Below are 17907 nucleotides of genomic sequence, written 5' to 3' on the forward strand. Positions count from 1 at the left end.
GTTGTCTCAATTTTATACAATAAATATTTCTTGCTTTTCCCCTCTAAATATGCAACCCTAAATGCTATGGTTTATTTTATTTGCTAAACTGTACTTGAACAATAATAATAAAAAAAAAACAGAGGGGAAAAAAAGAAATAAATTTCATATTATAGTAATAAAAAATAAAGACATTTATAATGTCTTTATTTAAGATGGTTAGATGAGAATTTGCTTTGTAATTTCTATATTTGTTTTATATAAATTTCTGTATGTGCTATGGTTCTAGTGAAAACATTAAAAAAGAGAAAAATCAAAGGTTTTTATTATTGCTCTTTATCTAAAAACATAACCAGATACACCTTGGTAGTTTATACTCTCTGGTTGTCGTTCGCTCTCAAACAATAGGAGCACACAATCAGCAACAGTTTAATGAAGCCGCGGCATTTACAGGATTCTCAAATGGGCACAGTATAAAATCGGTCATAAAAATCAGTAAATGAATGCAAGGCAGAATACATTTTAATACTGGTACAATGGCAATAGCAGCTTTACAAATATCTATAGTAGTTCTATAGTATTTTTAATGAACCTTTATTCCATAAGAATGATCAAATCATTTAAATTAAATTGATATAATACATAGTGGTGTATTAATATTAGAAACATTATGAATGCCTCGTAAAATATTTTGTACAGATATTCAACTGCTTTGTTCTCAGTAAACATTCTTTTTATTCACACATAACATACATGTAGCTAGCAGGTTAAAAGAAACTTTCACTGGAAGCACACATATTTCTTAACTTTATTATCTGTTGAATTTTTATCTATAAATGTGCTGTAAACATAAATGGGGGTCTCATAAAAACAAAAGTGTCCCCAGGTCTGCTTTCCAGTCTGGTAACTTTATAACACTATTTGGCATCTCAAAGCAATATTTATTTGGGAAATTGCTAAAATAACTTTTTAGCCTAGGCTAACCAGGAGGATACTTCAAAGATATCGTCTATGTAGCTGCTTCCTCTCGGGCTAACAAGTGCAGTGAAGACGTGGAACCCCTTGGTTACCCTCCTCGAAGAACTGCTTCCCAGAGCCGCAGTGGAGGTCACAGCATCGAAGCTAATCTGGCACTTTCAGTCACACTCACACTGATGTGAGTTCCCTTTCGCCTCATTCATTACAACGTTAGTGGTGGGGATCCTTGTTGAAGCTGTAACAGTGTCCACTGCTAAGCAGGTAAACGTCTGACAAACTGGGGGCTCCCAGAAATCCTTGGCAACTTTGTAGGGGACTGACTGAGAGGGTCACCAAATAAAATGTAGAATACCCACTTAAATTTCAATTTCAGGTAAACAATGAATTTTGTTTTAGTATACATATGTTCCATGCAATATTGGGAACATTATTATACTAAAACATTATTTATTATTTAGTGGAACAAATTTATATTTAAAAGTTATTCATTGTTTATATGAATTTCAAATTTGATTAGGTGTTACATGCTTATGTTTACTAAATCTGGCAACCCTGGACTGGCAGGAAGGATCAAAAACACAGTGAGGTGTGCGTTATTACTGTTACTGAATCAACAGGCTGTCGAGGACAGGGTATCAAGTCTTATAGCGAACATCCTATAGCCCTCAAAGAATCGCTCACAGGGTACTGTGAAAAATGTAAGGTTTATGTTGAGCCTTCATGAAATTCATATTTAGCTGTTTGAATGTGGACAGCAGACATCAAAACAACAGATATCTCAGACTTCAGTGAGCCAGATGTAACTACCTACCTAAGATACTAGAAATCATCATTAGAATTTTTAAGGTCACATTGGATCTTTTGCTTCCCCACCTTTTGGGAAATAGTTGGATTTGGATGGAGCATGGTCTCACTTCTTAACTGTTTATAACGAACAGAAATCAAATACAGAGGGTCTTTTTAATTGATCAGGTTTGCAGTACTTAATGAATGCATGAGCTTTACAGGTTGAAATACTTTTCTTTTCAATTACCTGAAAATACCCAGGATGAATGGGAACTAGGTTATTGTCTTAAGGTTATACCTGCACCTACAGGGTACAAATTAGAATTATCTTGTTAAGTTTGAACAACCTCTCAACCCTAAATTGAGTAATTCCAGGATAAGCATCGCTTTGGGGATTATATTTTCCATCCTATTCTCTTACTGATGATACTAACTAGAAAATATCCAAACATCCACTTTATACCACAGTCTATATGGGCTCCATACATACTGTAATTCTTTAAATGGAATTATATATTAGAATAATTATTTATACATACTACATTTTTTAAAAAGGAGTGAGGTGATTTTATCAGCATATTTCATGGATATCATATGGAGTCAGGCAGAGTTGGCATCAGTTTTATTCGTCAAAGCTGCTTGTAGAAAGTGGCAGAGTTGGAGTTGGGCTGCTAGGGTGAGCCAGCTATGGGAAAAAAAAAAGGGGGGGAGTCTCAATTATAATGTGGATTATGTTCCTGTAGCCAACACAGCTCTCCTTCTTCCTCACTAACAGAACCCAAACTTTGTGCAAGGCGGCAATGCACGTGGATTCTAAAAACCCATCTTCTCAGTTTTCTTGATATAACCAGGAGTTCCTGGATAGCAACTGTTTAAAGAGATGAGGGATAGCTTAGCTAGCACATCCTTGTCCTTTGCCCTTCTTATCTTGCTTAGAACAGAGATGTGAGGATTCAGGAAGTACAGCTGCGCTGCACCCTAATCAAAGCCGCACTTTAGAGATGGAAGAGCAGTGACGTCATGGTGAAGCTGCTGTACAGACTGCCTCCTTCCCCAATGAATATGTCGGAAGAAAAATGAGCCCCTAGTTGGTTAAGACTCTGCAGTCAGGTTCCTGTCACCTGCAGCCAAGTGCAAGACCTAACTAAAGCAGTTGCTTCAGAGTTAGAGGAGAAAGGAAGGCCTAGGGCTGGGTAGGAAAAGTCATTCGATGCCCAGCAACAGTTTTTACTAGATGTCCTCCTAGTAAGTGACTTTTGAGGAGCACACGTATAGCATAGGTCCTATCTGTGATTTTTGATGTTGTTGCTCAATATGTAGACATATTATTTATTATATTTTTATTTGTTTCTACATCATCCAGCCCACTGCAGTAGTTATGGGGTGGAGTTGGGACAAAAAGGATCCTAGAGCTGAACAAGGAAAAGTAGGGGCTTAGTCCTTCAGGGAGGCCACTGCCCTTTGCCCCTGCCCTCCACAATCTGTGGTATCACCAAGGAAGGTAATCTGGGGGTAGATTCCTATTGGATGCTCCAAGAGGAGGAGAGGAATCTGGCCACAGCTCCACAGAATACTGTATAATGCCCAGGACGACCAAGTTGAATTGGCAAGAGGGAGACCAAGCTGCCTTGCCAAAGGCACTGATGCTTAATGAGGAAATGAAGGGAGGACAGTGTTGGGGTGGAGAATGTCAGCAGTGGAGTTCTGTGGTGTGTCTCTGCTGCCAGAAGGACACAGAAATGTAGGCTTCAGAGCCAAAGAGACTGTGCTCCCGCACTCTAGCAGGGGCGGCAGAAGGAAGGCTGCTCCTTACAGATCTGATATCCTGCATTTGGTGAGTGGGCACACATATAGAAGACAAAGAAAAGAGCTGACAAGACCTTTTCCTATCAACTCTGCATGATCTGACTCCTAGCTACATCTGCATCCCTGTCTGTCAAGCTCGTTCTCTCTGTTACAGCCATACTGGCCACTTTTCAGTTCCTCTGATAGGCCACAATTCCTCTTTATTCCATGACATCCATGGGGGACCCACCCCCACACCCCTTGGGCACCCTTCCCAGTTAATGACTACTCATCTTTCAAGTCTTACCTCATCACTTCCTAAGGGAATCCTTCCTAAATCAGCCAGGCTAGATGGAATTCCTCTATGGCTTCCCTCACAGCACTTACTTCAGTGCAAAATTATACATATGTGTGATTATTCGATTAACATCTATTTCTGCCACTAGACCGAAAGCTCCAAAAGAGTACATCTGTGTCTGTTTTGCTTACCACTGCATCCCCGGTACTGCCGCACAGTGCCTGGCATGTAGGAAGGGCTTAATCAATACTTAATAAAGGAATTTTAAAAAACAGACAGTCATTGATAAAGTAAAAATGGTAATCCTTGCTATCTCATACAGACTTTTATGAAGCCTAAATATGTATTTTGTAAAGCATAAAGTGCTATTTAAAAAATATTATTATTAAGAAAGCTGCTTAGATTATGATCCTAAATCAATGATTTTGAAGAAAGGAACCCAAAATTTTTTTTTTCCCCTTAAGGCTTACCAGAAACTTTTTCCTCAAGGCCCGTGTCATTACTGGGGTCAGTCCCGTTCCTGTTTCCACATTTTCTTTATTGGTAAGTGGGGTCCCACCTGGGCTCCTGCAAAGGTAATGAAAATATTAGAAACTTGTAGGTAATTAGCAAGCGGAGTTAGAAAGCATAAAGACAAGAGAGTGCATTACCTTTCCACGTTGACTTTTCTAAGTAGTTTCCGCAGATCGATCTGACTCTTACCAGGAGTACTGATAAAATAGAGACATTGAAGTTAGAACTTGCTAGACTTTATCACTTTTCCCAAAGCAGTCATTTTTATAGGCAACATCCTAGAAAATAGTTCTTTTTGGTTCATTAAAAAATAGTAGTAGATATTAATAGGAGAGTAAGGTGATATAATAATTTTTATAAGTAATACGTCTTAGTAATTACACGTGTAATCGCTTCTCGGCCTTTTGGCTAAGATCAAACGTAGTATCTGTTCTTATCAGTAATTACCAGTGTAAAATCCACCCTAGGGGAAAAATCAGCTATGCACAGATACAAGGATGTTCATTGAAGAGTTACAGAAATAAAAAACCATAAACAACCTAAACATCTCAAAGCAGGATTTTATCCATGAAATTTACCTATTACAAACTGCATGCAATAAGGAAGTCAAAACGATGCTTTAAACTGATGTTCAGTGAGATGGGAAGCTCACGACACACTGAATGGGCAAACTTAACTGCCTACAGTACGGTTATGCTCCGGCACACACTCATGTACACCTTACGCTTCCTCGGTTCTAAGACATACTAGTTTTCATATTTTATTATTTCTGACATTGAGCTGTTTTAAAGTTTATTTTATTGAGGTATAAGTTACTAAAATTCGGGGGGAGGGAAGGGGAGAAAAGGCATACAACTGTAATTGCATAACAATAAAAAATAAATTAAAAAAAAAAGTTACTAAAATTCTCGATAGTATTTTTTTCCCCTCCAAGTCTGTTATTAAATCAATGGCATATCTTATAATAAACAATAGGTTATATGCCTAGAAAAAGATTACAGTGATAAATAACAGTATGTTAACAGTGGCAATCTTCAATGATACATTTATTTGGATGATTTTTGTTTTCTTTTTTAAACTTTTGGTAGATACCATTTTGTCTACAGTACTCATGTATAATTTTTAAAATTAGAAAAAAGCAAAAAAAAAAAAACCCACTCCTTTAAGTAGCGGCGGAGCATAACAACATGGTGTAATTCCTTACATTAAGACATGTGTGACTCGAGTTGATGATACTTTGGAGTTGGGCTTCAGGGTAACACGCTGCAGGTCAGAGACCGTAACTAGTGGGTTCCGTGCCTTTGGTGATGGAACAAGCTTTAATTGCAAAATGAGACGTTATTAAAAACACATTAAAAATATTCAAAATGTAAACATGCTGAAACAATGTACATCTGAGTGCTGAGTGTGTATAAGATATATCCGCTACTCCACTCAAATTTTTATTCTAAAGCTTCAGAGTACTAGTATGTCTCTACTTCTTCATTCAGACTAATGGTTGGTACATAAAACAGCCTAATTAAATAATTTTGGAATCTACAAGGTTGTTGCAGAGATCCACAACTACTTAAATAAGACAGCAAGTCCTTACCTTGGAATAGATTCTATACATAAGGCTTATATATTTTTTTCTATAAAAGGACAACCAGGCTAATAGCTGAAAGACTGTGTGTATGGTCAATGATGTCATACCTTCTTCCTTTCGTCAAAACTCTGTGTTTTCTTTAGTTTCACAGTCTGTAGATCTTTAACTGTTATCTGCATGGGTCCATCTTTTTTTAATGGTCCAGCCTTAAAATACACGGAGAGATTAGAATTCAATTTGGATCCATGACACCTAGTCAAATGCAAATCGAAATGCAATTTTTAAAGGCCTGGAGTTAAAAGTTAACTCTTATTTACCCTAGGAACCTACCAAATTCTTTTCCTCAACCAAGAATGATACTGCTTTCAGTACCCAAAGATACTAAGGCTATTGAAAGTATTCACCAAAAGGTACAGCTTTGATAATGAGAGATGGACTAGTTCCCTGCAACCATGCATCTTCCTCAGGCATCACTACAATAAGACAGGAGTTGAAGCAGTTCCTGGAATCAAAGTGAAGTTTACCTGAACTACATAAAAAGAAGACCCAGTTCCCACAGAGCAAAAATATACAGTCAGAGAGGTATACATGAGGGCAAATATAGCAATAGGCTCTCACTTTAACTCAGCCATTATAAATCAGCCATTATTTACAGTGAAAATTCAGCAGATTTGAAAACAGGGCCATGCCTATTTTAGTGATTCACAGATATTCCAGTCCCCTTGGCAGATAAGCAAATCTAACGGAGACTGGTTCTCCAGCCTGATAGTGGTGTACTTTGGGATCCGCGGCCTCTTCTTATTCTGAGTTCACGCACTAAGCCATCCTCTGTTCTTATTTTGGTTTCCCAGGGAAGTGTTCCTTTTGGTAAAAAGACATGCTGACACTTTTCAAGGGAAACTAAATGGTTTAATTGAAGGGAAAAAAAGATACGCTGAGAAACCAACAGAAATCTTCTACTCTACCGAGTTTCATTTATGTATCCTTAAAAAAAAAAAATCAAATCACTTTCATTTCTATATCCAACTTCTGTGAGTTCCCAGTGGACTGAGTTTTTATAAACACAATAATGGATGTGATTAAGATATGGGGTCATAAAAAATACAGCTTTCCTGTCAAAGTCCTTAGCCCAGCTTTAAAGGGCCACCTGTCTTTACTCCTCCATTACACACTGACGAAAACACACCTTTACTAGATTGCTTTTTACCTGAAGTGCTTTAGTGAGATTGGATTTTCTGAGCAGCAAAGGTGCTGTGGGTGGTGGAGGTGGAAGCAGAGGAGGAGGAGGTGGCGGGGGTGGAGGCGGCGGGGGTGGAGGAGGAGAAAGCGGGCCGGCTGGCTGTGGCAGTGTGGCAGGACGTACAGCCCGGGATTCTCCAGGGGCGGTCAGAACACCGCCAGGCACATTTGTAAGTTTACCACTCAGGTAGCAGGTCTGCCCACAGCTTGGACATGAAGAATTTTCTGAGATGGTCTGAAAGAAGACATTACATTTAGCCAAGGAATAACAGATTAATTTGGATCTTGCAGCTGAGAATCATTAAAATAATAGCTACTAATTTGAATACTTTCTCAGTATACCATGTGCTTCATAATACTTTCTCATTATTGCTAATTCGTTCGTTCGTACGTTCGTTCATTCACTCATACTATGGGTCAATGTGAGCCCACAGTATGAATGCCACCTCATGGAGCTGACAGTCTGGTGAGGAACACAGACATTAAACACACACAAATATACTCGAAACCAAACAAAATAATAATTCAACCATTGTAATGAAGTGTGCTGAGAGCATGAAGAGTGAGAAGCCTGGGGAGCGGCATTTAGCCATAATCTTAAGGATGAATTGAGATTTACCATATGAAGGCAGATAGGACTGGGGAAGGGAGTTCCTAGCAGAGGGAAAAATACTTAGCAGCCAAGAATACAGTATATTTAAGGAACTGATGAAAAGCCCAAGGGCTGTACAGTGACTATATTGACTGAATTTTGCACACCCCTCCCCCAATCATATGTTGAAGTTTCAACCCCCAGTACCTCAGAATGTATTTGGAGTTGGGTCTTTAAAGAAGTGATTAAGTTAAAATAAGGCTGTCAGGGTGGGCTTGCCTCCAATCTGACTGGTGTCCTTATGGAAAAGGCAGTTTGACTATACAGGAGACACCAGGGATGGACGTGCACAGTGAAAAGACCATGCAAGGACACAGTAAGAAGGCAAGCCAAAGTGAGAGGCCTCAGAAAAAAAAACCCAACCTGACCTTGATCTCGGACTTCTAGCCTCCAGAACTGTGAGAAAATAAATTTGTGTTGTATAAGCCACTCGGTCTGTGCTACTTTGTTATGGTAACCCTAGCAAATGAATACAATGACCCTATGAAGTAAGACAGTGTATCAGTTTCCTGTGGCTGCTGTAACAAATTATCACAAACTTGGTGGTTTAAAATAATCAAACTTCTCCTTACAGTGCTGGAGCCTAGAAGTCCAAAATCAAGGCGTCAGCAGGGCTGCGCTCTCTCCCAAGGCTCTAGGGAAGAATCTGCTCCTTGTCTCTTCCAGCTTCTGGTAGCTACCAGCATTCCTTGGCTGAGGCCGTATCACCCTGATCTCTACCTCACTGGTCCCACTGCTCCTCCTTTTCTGTGTTCTGCCCTGTGTGTCTCTTTTATAAGGACATTTGCAATAGGATTTAGGGTTTATGCAGGTAATACAGAATGATCTCCTCATCTCAAAAGCCTTAATTTTACCTGCAAAGACCCTTTCCCCCCAAATACAGTAGTATTTACAGGATCCAGGGATTAGGACTTGGACACATCTTTTGGGCGGCTACCATTCAGCCCACTACAGATGGTATCATTCCTGTTTTATAGATGATGAAACTGGGGCCTAGCGGTGTGAGGTGATTTGCCTTCCCATCTTTGGCTAGTTCATCTTGATGTACAAATTCTGGGAGCAGGGATATAACCACAGAAGCTTCTCTCCAAACCAATGAGTGTAATGTTTATTCTTTGAGTTTTGGGTGTTGAGAATAGAGGCCCTGCTTAGGAGTTTGGAAAGGGTGGATATTTATAGGGTTTTTTTCTGCCTGTATCAGTCCAGAAAATAAAAACACCGTGAGATTTCAGAGAGGGGAAATGTAATGTAGGCAGTTGGTTCCACTGTTGATGGAAGAGTTGAGAAGCACACAGGGGATAGGGAGGCAGCCCAGAAATCAGCAATGGCAGAAAGCTATGAATACCCTGAGACTGGAGGGACAAAGGAAAGAGCAGTAGAACCAGATCTCTGGAGCTGGGTTAACCCAGAGAATTAAGCAATGTGGTAGACTTACCTTGTGGGAGCTAGAATTTGAGAGACAACTGTAACCACTGCTGGAGAAATTGCCCAACACAGAGACTGAAAGGGAAAAACACTGCATCTTCTCCCTCCCTCTAGTGTCTCATCAGTGTCTACCATTAGCCCAGCACAACCCGCAACCAGGTGACATGGAGCTTGGGAAATACGGCCTCCAGGGGTCAGTGTGGGGAACAGAGCCTCCAGGGACCAGCATCCCTGCAGTAAGTGGCAGAGCCTCCAAGTGTTCAGGAACAGATCTGAGAGCAAGCAGGTCTAGGACCAGCCCTCTCCTACAGTCCTTCCTTCTTCTAGTGAAAGCACATTGGGATTCCTACGGGAGACAACCCCTTTCCTCCTTACCTAATTCCAGGTTTGTGTTTCGACAATACTAACCTTCAGTGCTTCCTGGAGCTTGCACAGTTCACTTTCCAAAATGCAAAACCGTTGTTTCAGACTATCAACTTCTCGGTGGCAGAAACAGGAAGGAAAGATGGTGTCTTTCAATACTTCTAAGCTCTAAAATTCAAAAATACACAAGCCTGACTCTGATGAGCAGTAAGATAAGGACAAGGAAAGAGGACAAGACAGTGGTTTGATGTATGTTTTATAAAAACAAAGGCAGACATGACCCCACAATCTGAGTTTAGCCTGAGGGCCATGCTGACCTGGCGCACACACAGAGCAAGCGTGTAGAAAAACCAACCGTGCTGCTGAAAACAGGTCGGCCGGACCCATACCTGGGCTATGCAGTTCTGGCACCAGTTGTATAGAGACCATACCCTCCTCGTCCAAAGTTTCACCCCATCTTTGATACTGGGAAATGTGAAGTTCCAGGATGATCTTAGCCAGCTTCTGCTACGGGGTATATTTGTGGAAGAAATAATCACTCTGTAGGACAAAAACAAATACATTTTAAAAACCCCTGAGTTGGAATAATAGCCTTTAATTAAACGACAAGCTGGTTTTATAGTACAAGTCAGGAACAGAGGATAACGAAAGTCAAATTCTTCAATAAATTCTAGAATTCTGGAATTCACATATGCAGCAAATATTTGTTGAGTAAATCAACAGTAACAAATGAAATAGTAAACAAACAGGCATCAGGGACTCAGTAATGAACAAAACAGGCAAAATCCCGATCCTCATGGAGTTTACAGTCTCATGGAGGGAAGGTAAAAATAAATAAATAAATAAATAAACGGCACATTTGGATTGTTAGTGAATAAATACTAATGAGAAAAAGATAAAGCAAGAGGGGGAAATGTGACATGTTGGATGGAGGTGACTTTTTAGGTAGGGTTGCCAGGGAAAGTCAAACCGAGAAGGGGACTTTTGGGAAGAAAAAACCTAAAGGAAGTAAAGAAGCTAGCAATGAAAAAACCTGGGAGAAGAGCATCGTGGCAGGGGCAGAGGTAAGGGCGAAGGCCCTGAGATGGGAGCTTGAGGAGTTCTGAGCGACAGCAAGGCCAGGATGACTTGAGCGGAGAAATAGAAGGGAAGAGGATTAAGAAACAATGTCAGAGTCAAATCATAAAGGCCTTGTGGGTCATAAAAAGGACTTTACTTTTTACTCTGAGAGAGGAAGACACTGAAGAGCTCTATGGAGAGAAGCAATATGACGTGATTTTAACGGGCTCACGGCAGAGGGGCCAAGGGCAGAGGCAGAAAGACCACTTCCAGGGCTTTCTCAATATTCGGGAGAGAGAGAGAAGAGGATGATATGACCACTGTTTTTTATGAGGGCCTGTCTGTTTTCAATTTTTTTCTGTAAAGACAGCTATAACAACAAAATGTACAAAGTATGTTATTGTGACACCTAGTACTCTTTCAATAACACGTTTGAGCCCTGAGTCCCAGTGACTAACTGACAAAACTTCACCAAAACTAAGCTTTAAATTCTAGTCTTATACCCCTCTTTCACTGCTTCATTACCATTTTAATGCAATTAAATTGACTAGGAACAGAGAAATAGTTACTGAGCACTTTTAACACAATTCCTTGTGATTATTACTTCATTTTGAGGCAGGAGACGGCATAGGAAGAACTCTGAGGCTGCAATACTGTTACTGGCCAGCATCTAGCATCCTGGTTGCCAGGAAACCCTTTTACTAATTAGGTAAATAGTAAACCGAGGCAGGGAAGAGGAAGGAGACACGTCTCACATGCTAACTCAGCAGTCCTGAGCCTGGTCTCATAATATTGCCAGGTGTTCCAACATCACAAGAAACACTTCGTTAGCAAGAAAGAAGGAAGTCCTTGAAATTCCATGTAGCATTTCCACTATCTGGGAAAGAAAGCCTTGAAACTGTGCTTTCATCCCAAGGCCTGGAATGTGGGAGAGGGTCCATGGTGCCCAAAGAAGCCCATAAAACAACTTTGGTTAATTGTCTACCTCTGGTCACTATCTGTTTTACGAGGGAGTCCCTGATGCTTACAGAAAGAGCCCATAAATAACATTGGAAAGTGCCCCAGTTTTAATTAACTGCCTCCTGTCACGTATTTGTTTTACAACAAGATGAACAAATGGAGTCTGGAGCAAGATAAGGATTCAGGCTAACAGACCCCCACACATACCTACCTTAGGTCACATTCCCCCAGGAAAGCTGGCACCACATTTACCCGTTAATCAATCTGTAACTTTTTTTCTCCCATCCCTCCAACTATGTAAGTCCTCAGAACACAGAACTCTCTCTCGGGGGCTCTTGGAGCTCTTGGCTCCTGGGCCACTGGGCCTCTGGCCATACATACGGCCTCAGGCTGCCCGGGGCCTTGCCACCCTGGTCTTCAGTCACTCTTACTTTTGCTGCCCTGCTTTGCCCTGCAACTGCCTTTCATTCCCTACTCTACCCAGTCTCTACCCAGTTCTCTTCCATGGGAACGGGTCACTAATAAACTGATTACACGCTAATAGATTTGTTCATCCGTAATTCTCTACATGTGTCAGCAAGAAGAACCAGGTCTCTCCCTTCAACAATTTGAACTCTTAAGCTATGGCTGCCACACAAAATTCAAGGAAACTCAGTTAAAATTTAATTTCCGATAAATAATGAATACGTTTTAGTATATTATAAAGTTGCATGGGACAATACAGAAATATTCATTGTTTATCTGAAATTCAAATTTAACTGGACATTCTGTATTTTTACTTGCTATATCTAGTAACTATCCTAAATTGGTGGGATTTTAAATCTTTTCTGTAATCTACATTATGCCTTACCTTTCTGGTGAGGGTGGAGGAGGGGGAGGTGTAATTAGCTTGGACTGAAAGTGAGAGGCTTTTCTTTTTTTCAAAAATCTTTTTGCTTTTGTTTTCAACTTTCTTCTTTGTTGTTTGAACTTAAGCATGATTTCTGTAGAGAAAAAACACTTAACAATTTTTTCTTGAAGAATACTCTATACATAAAGAAAATGTACAAATCTTAAGTGTATCATTCAATGAATGATCATAAAGTAAACTAGAACACACCCTGTAACCACCACCTTGATTAGGAAATAGGTCACCACCAGCATCCCAGAAGTCTTCTCATGTAGAGAAGAATTTAAACCCACATTTAAACAATCGCTAGAGAGACCTTGGCTTTGGCATTACATTACTAATTGTGTTTTGACTGTCTTGCTTTTCTTCATTAAGTTAAGTGACTTTCCCTTTCTTTATAACAGAGAAAATAGCAATAGTTGGATAATGATATGTTACTCAAAGGAATTAACTTTCTTTGCCAGTGACATTTACTGAGCATCCACTGTAATAGGTGGAGTTGGTAATAGAAGAAAGAAAATCAACCATTTACTGAATGCCCATTAACTTTTAGGTGCCTCCACATACATTTTCTCAGTGAATCCTCTCTGTCCTATAAGGTATTATCCCCAGGGAAGAGGATTTTTATTCTCACTTTTATGCAAGAATAAACCAAGCCTTAAAAAGGTTCGATGATTTGCCCAATGTAATGCAATAATGCATTGTACTAAGTCCAGATCTGTCAGTCTCCAAAGACCATGTTCTTTCTAATGTACTGCGGTTAACAGATTGGTAGGTGATACATAAAATAACAATTACCCCAAATCTAAAACATGGATGTTTCAAAACATTTATTTTACAGCATTGTTTAAAACTATCTAGCTATCTAATATATTTATATTTCACTCCGGATTTTCTTAAGAAAATTAAGTTAGAGCTAGCTTGATGTGAAGTTCCAGGGGCCCTCCCTGGTTTTAGCTAGTTGTAGCTCCTTGAGGAACAAAGATGTCTATTCAAGTAGCAGAACTAAAAATGATCTCAAGGGCTGGGCCTCCTTCCCTTCAAACTTACATTTGAATAGGAACAATTAGCCTTTAAAATACACATTCATTTCACTTTTGTTCACCGGGTAACCTTCCAGCACTTGGTATGCAGCTCTAGGCTCCCTCCGCTCTCCGATTCCATTGACTGAAGAATCTACCCCCAGCCTACTGTGGGTTGTAAAAACTGATTAGTGGCAATAACTCCAAGGCTTTGGACTTGGCGGAGGGCACCCCTAATGGCAATATGTGACAGTGCATACATCAACAGCCTTCTAGGAGTAAAGATTCTTAATAGCATCTTACTGAACTAATTGCCCGGTCTCAACTTAACAGAGCATGCTCCTTAGTTCTTAGAGGCTTGAAAGACACACCAAAAAATAGTTGATTCTGTGGTAGGCAGTTCACCAGGCATGAGCAGAGCAAGGACGATGGGCCAGGTACAGTCACCAGGGTGGAAAGCAACGGGAAAAACTGGGAAAACAAGGAACTCGCTTCGTTCCCAGGGTGACTCTTCCTCCCCTCCCATATTGCTGATCCTGTGGTTTAACCTCCTGGACCTTTCCTCCGCTGGCATAGCAGTAGTCATGCGGTTTTGGAACCCCCTTAGAGGAGGAGCAAGGGGCAGGGGAATTGCCTCAACGACTCCTCATACAAACAAACCCTTGCACCACCACCACCCTCTAAGCATTAAGCCCTAGAGATAACACATAAGCATCACTTGTGTTTCAGTTCCAGGCCCAGAAAAGCAGCAAAAACAGGCAAAGTAACACCCGCCATGCTGACATCATGACCAGCTGCGATGACTAATGTCCTCCTTCCCTGGCACCAACAAATCTGTGACCATGACCCTGAAAGGACACACCTGGAAAGCTGATGAATATTCTATTGAGTCCTCCCCTGGGGCCTCCCCTCAAGTCCCTGCCCTTAAAACCCCTAACACAGAGTGTGGCTCTCTCTGAGGAGTATGCCAGCACCTTTTCCTACCTCCTTCCAGGTCTTTCTCCTAAGCTCCAACGGCCCTTCTTTTGCCTCTGTAACTTGCTTTCTGAGCCCAATTTCTTCTATGGCTTACTTCTTCCACCTTTGTGACTTTCTAAATAAACCTTCTCTTATAGTTTGTCTTGGCTCTGAATTCTTTCTTAGCTAGAACTCAAGCACTGAGGTTGCCGAACCAAGGTCTGGTCTGACTCCACTTGTCTGTTTCACTGCCAACAATTTCGACTTTATTATATCACTTTTTCTTTCTGTTGAAATAATGAAGGTTGGTCAAGCAGGGACAATTCAATGCAAGGGATGTGTAAAGGATTGATTTTTTGGGGGGGAAACACAAAATAAAAATACTCTGAATGCAGATATTTGGGAAACTATCAGAAGCAGCAATCTTGTGACTGCCTGAAAATATGGTTAAATAAACATCATAGGATCCATGTCCATGAATGAAAAAATGTAACTGGGAACTTCTATTCAAGGCTCAGAGTTCACTGGTTGAGATCCCTAGAATCCAAGTCTTCCATGGTACCCTCACCTCCCTTGTCTCCCATCTGCCTCTTTGCAGCCTTCCCCGCTTGTGTTCCCTCTGTACCCTTGACGTCTAATGTAGAGAACTGGCTTTCTGCCTCCCACTTCCTTTCCCCCTATATTCACAATGTCTAAGTTAAGAAAATAGACTTTACAAAGGAGTTGGACATTCTGGTGTAACTTGGTGGACTGACTCCATATCTTTACCTCCGCTCCAATGGTGCCCTGGAGTTGGCAACTGCTACATTTTCAGGAAGTCTGCAAGTCAGTTATTAACATATCCACTCTTAAAATTAAATTCTGTAAACTTACAATTAGATAATTTATTTAAAAAAGGAATCAGTATGCAAAACGCATCACTTCCTAATGATTTCTGTGAATGTAACTATTATCTATACTCTTGAGGTTGTTTACCTGATTGTACCAATACAGTAAAAAATGCTATAGAATGCTGTATTACTTACTGTTCATTTTCCCCCCAACTCCACAGTCATTTCACATTGGAAACTTGAAATTGGCCATGATAGGAGTATTTACACCACAAATATAAAATACTACAAATTAGGGCTAGATTTATTATTTTGTTGATTATTAAGAAAGTGATTATTAAGAACATTATTAATGCAAATTAAACCTAAAAGTGTGCCTTGTCCGTGGTCATTACATTGTGAACAGCACAAACAACTGAGGGATATTATTCTAGTATTTGAAAACTATTATCTGATTCATCAAAGAAGTGGCTTACGTAACTAAAGTCCTAACATAAATCTTTGTGTTTTGCTTTTCTCTTACTCCACAAACAAAAATATCAACCAACGTTCGTATCATCTATGGCTATCATTTAGAACACCAAAAATAAAGAGATTCTAAAAGTTTCCAGATGGGGGAAAAAGTCTCAATACAGAGAGGACTGAGAATAGAATGGCATGTCTTCAACAGCCACACTGGAATGCTAAAGGAAATGTTTTCCATCCTAGAATCTATACCTGGCCAAACTTTCAGTCAAGTGTGAGAACAGAATTAAGATAACTAATGGGAATTTCCGGGATAATGCTGACCACAAGTCCTGGGAAGACAACTCTGAAGCAGGTGTAGGATGGGGGTCAGCAAACCTCTTCTGTAAAGGGCCAGATAATAAATATTTTAGGCTGCACAAACCATCTGGTCTGTTAAGACCACTCAGTTCTGCCACTGTGGCACCTTAAACAATTCTTAAACAAATGAACGTGTCTGTGTTCCAATAAATTTTATTTATGCCTCCTGAAGTCTGAATTTCATATAATTTTCATGTGTCACAAAATATTATTCTTTTGACTTTTTTCCCAACTATTACAAATTGTAAAACCATTCTTTGTTTATGAGACCTATAAAAACAGTAGTTTGCTGACCCCTGGCTTAGAGTGGACACAGCCAGTGAAATGGGCAGGGGTAACAGCGGAACTGGGCCATCTCTTTCTAGCTCTTTCCTGGTGGTTGTTCCAATGCCCATGCATTCAAATTTCTCAAGAGTCTGACAAAAGCTGACGTCATTTTGAAGATTATTTTTCAATGAAAAAAAATCTAAGAACTAAATCATATTTTCTCCTCTTTCTTTTCTGGCTCTGTGTGTGTGTGAGAGAGAGACAGACAGACAGAGAGAGAGAGAGAGAGAGAGACCTGGGCTCTAGGTCACTCTAATAGCCATCTAATTAACTACAGTAATTAGCACATGCAGAGAATTTAGAGACTATGTCAAATCTATAAGTGTCAAACGGTGCAGTCTGAGATATCCTCAAATTAATGTTGCATTAACAAATAATCACAGGTCTATCAAAAATTGAACATAATTCTTATCTCAAACAGGACAGAGGACTCAGCAAGCTAAGGTTTGTCTTTATTATCATTGCTTTATTAAAAAGTATTAGATACTCTGTAGAGGACAATTGTCCAATGTAAAGAATATACAGCAGTCTTCCCTGAGTTTAAAACACATATACTTGCCCCCTTTCCAAAAGAGTAATGAGACATACAATTCTTTTTGCTGGGTTAGGTAAGATTCCAATTGCTCATTCTTTCATGATTACTCTAAGCATTTTTCCTATTTTTTAAAAAATTGAAAAGTATTCTTTTTTACCTCCCTTGTTTTGAAAAGATTTTAAGGCCAATTAAAAAGAACCTGCACCGCCCTGGCCCAGTGGCTCAGTTCGTTGTAGCATCCTCGCCTATACCAAAAGTCAGTGGGTTTGATCCTGGTCAGGGCACATACCTAGGTTGCAGGTTCCATGCCCGGTAGGGTGCAACCCTATCGATGTTTCTCTCTCCTTCCTTTCCTCTCTCTCTAAAATCAATAAACGTATCCTCGGGTAAGGATTAAAAAAAAATAGATATGTGGTTAGGTTGGAACCCGGCATACCGCTTCTTAACCGCCTCAAACGTCTGCCCCGCTCCATCTCCCCTCCGAGTCCAGCCAAAGTCCCCACCTCCGTAAACCTTAAGAACACAAGCCGCAACAAGTCCAGCCATGGAAGACGCGAGCCCAGTAACAAGAGTATCCCTGCACTTACTAGTCTAAGAGCCCGGGGATTAGATGAAGTCCAGGCAGTGGCCTCGCCCTCGTCAGGAAGAAAAATTCAAAGTTAAAACCTTACGGTGGAGGGACCAATCGTAGCCATGGTTTCTCCACGAATACTGCTCCCAGTGACGTAGAAACACAGCCTGGCTTGTGTTTGGCTGATACGGCACCTCGCTTCAGCCAATCATAGCTGAGGCGCTTCTGGTATGAATAAGGAGAAGGCGGGAGCGAGGGGAGGAGGAGGAGAGGAAAGAAGGTGTGTCACTTCCCTTTTGTCGTTTGTGGAAGCCTTTTTGTAATTGGTT

General features: G+C 40.4%; 1 protein-coding gene and 1 pseudogene across 3 annotated transcripts; one reads left to right on the forward strand and one right to left on the reverse strand.

Annotated features, from left to right (window-relative positions):
- Positions 1 to 1559: 1559 nt before the first annotated feature.
- Positions 1560 to 17721, reverse strand: PRR11 (proline rich 11). 3 transcript variants are annotated; one of them, XM_053912108.1, is made up of 11 exons: positions 17595 to 17705; positions 17297 to 17388; positions 12473 to 12605; positions 9993 to 10143; positions 9649 to 9771; positions 7132 to 7398; positions 6032 to 6130; positions 5544 to 5656; positions 4477 to 4536; positions 4297 to 4393; positions 1560 to 2428 (listed from the first exon to the last, which is right to left on the reverse strand). In XM_053912108.1, the coding sequence occupies exons 3-11, from the start codon at positions 12598 to 12600 to the stop codon at positions 2366 to 2368; spliced, it is 1101 nt and encodes a 366-aa protein (XP_053768083.1). In that variant the 5' UTR covers positions 12601 to 12605; positions 17297 to 17388; positions 17595 to 17705; the 3' UTR covers positions 1560 to 2365. The 3 variants fall into 3 exon arrangements, with proteins under 3 accessions (XP_053768083.1, XP_045038056.2, XP_024428662.2); XM_045182121.2 differs by lacking the exon at positions 17297 to 17388 and having other exon boundaries at positions 12473 to 12621; positions 17595 to 17721; XM_024572894.3 differs by lacking the exon at positions 17297 to 17388 and having other exon boundaries at positions 17595 to 17717.
- On the forward strand, positions 4728 to 4872 carry LOC112316598 (U2 spliceosomal RNA; annotated as a pseudogene).
- Positions 17722 to 17907: the final 186 nt, after the last annotated feature.

Source organism: Desmodus rotundus, chromosome 9 (assembly GCF_022682495.2).
Source record: "Desmodus rotundus isolate HL8 chromosome 9, HLdesRot8A.1, whole genome shotgun sequence".
NCBI classification, from domain to species: Eukaryota; Metazoa; Chordata; class Mammalia; order Chiroptera; family Phyllostomidae; genus Desmodus; species Desmodus rotundus.